Below are 1,359 nucleotides of genomic sequence, written 5' to 3' on the forward strand. Positions count from 1 at the left end.
CGCAGGCAGCCGAGCTAAACTAACCCCAACCCCAACCCTCGCCCTAACCCTACTCCTACCCCTGACCCTATCCCTATCCCTATATACTAACCCTAACCCAACCCTAGCCCTAACCCTGCCTCGCCCCGCAGGCAGCCTTCTGACCCTACCCCTTGCCCTGTCCCTAAACCTAACCCTAACCCAACCCTAGCCCTAACCCTACCCCGACCCGCAGGCAGCCGCGCGTCGCGCGCAAGGCTGGGCAGACCCGGGGCACGCCTCCCACCCAGCCGTCCTCAAGGTGAGCGGCAGGGGGCCCTGGGCGTGGGCAGGCGTTCCGCCGATGGCCTTCCTTGGCGGCCCGGCCCTCCTCCGCGACGGCGCTGCCCGTGACTTGACGGTCTTCACGGCTGCAGCTGTGAGCAGGCGGCGGCTTGCTGTCTACTCCGTGGGGCTTCGGGGAGTACACCCCCGAGCCGCCCTCGTCAAAGTCCTTCTCGGAGGCGGAGGCGGACAAGGCGCTCCTCGTCACATTCGTGGGGGCCGTCCACCGCGTGGTCGTCAGCGAGTGCGGCCATTTCCGCTCCACGCGGCAGAGCGACGGGGCAGAGGTGGAGGGGTCCGTGTTGTTGCCGCCCATGGCGAGGGGCTGCCCCGCCTTGTGACAGTGAGCTTTGAGATAGGAGTATGTAACGATTACATTTTTCATTTCACTCTCTTTCTGCCTTGCACTTTGAAAAAAAAAACTGTTCAGTTTTCAAAGGCAAAAACGCCAGCCTACGCCCTCCCCTCACACTGACACTTCTCCCCTATTCCCGTCTTTAGGTTGCGCACATCTCCCAGCGAGCTAGGTTCTCCGCTTTTTCTCCCCTAGTCATCTGCCCGCGCCGCGCGCCTCTGTGGGCGTCTAGTGCAGCCACTGACAGAACTGTTCCAAAGGAGTGGTCAACGTCTCGCCTGAAGTCGGGTGGGCTCGCGCACTGCTTAGCCCTAGGGGAGGGGTGTGTGTGAGGTGTCGGAATGGTAAGGTTTCAGGCCGCCAAGGTGTGGGGGATTTGGGGGATGAGTCAGGAGCCAGCAGCCTTCCTGCTGGACCTGAGTTCACAGCTCCTCCGCCCGACGGGGTGGTCCCTTGGATTCGGGCCCCGCTCCCTTTTCCTGCGCCTGGTCTGTCCCTGTCAAGTGTGTGTTGCGAGATGCAGAGCTGGTTAGGCTGGAGCGCGGGCGGTGCGGTGGCAGGCGAGGGCAGCGCGGTAGGCGAGAGGCGGCCGCGGGGCTTCGAGTGGCGCGATAGGAGGGTAGGCTGGCTGTGGAGGGGCGCCGCGTGGCCTCGGCAAATGAGTAGTGCTTTATGAGCGGCCAGTTTTGTGCGTATTGCAT

The 1,359-nt window shown here is 63.4% G+C and overlaps 1 protein-coding gene across 1 annotated transcript; it reads right to left on the reverse strand.

The window, feature by feature from the left end:
• Positions 1-204: 204 nt before the first annotated feature.
• On the reverse strand, positions 205-619 carry EMIHUDRAFT_374423 (hypothetical protein; the record flags this gene model as incomplete). The annotated part of the gene is made up of 1 exon (XM_005760872.1): positions 205-619. A coding segment is annotated over one exon (415 nt), but the record flags the coding sequence as incomplete, so codon positions are not given.
• Positions 620-1,359: the final 740 nt, after the last annotated feature.

The sequence above is a fragment of the Emiliania huxleyi genome, assembly GCF_000372725.1.
Source record: "Emiliania huxleyi CCMP1516 unplaced genomic scaffold EMIHUscaffold_7312, whole genome shotgun sequence".
Classification (NCBI taxonomy): Eukaryota; Haptophyta; order Isochrysidales; family Noelaerhabdaceae; genus Emiliania; species Emiliania huxleyi.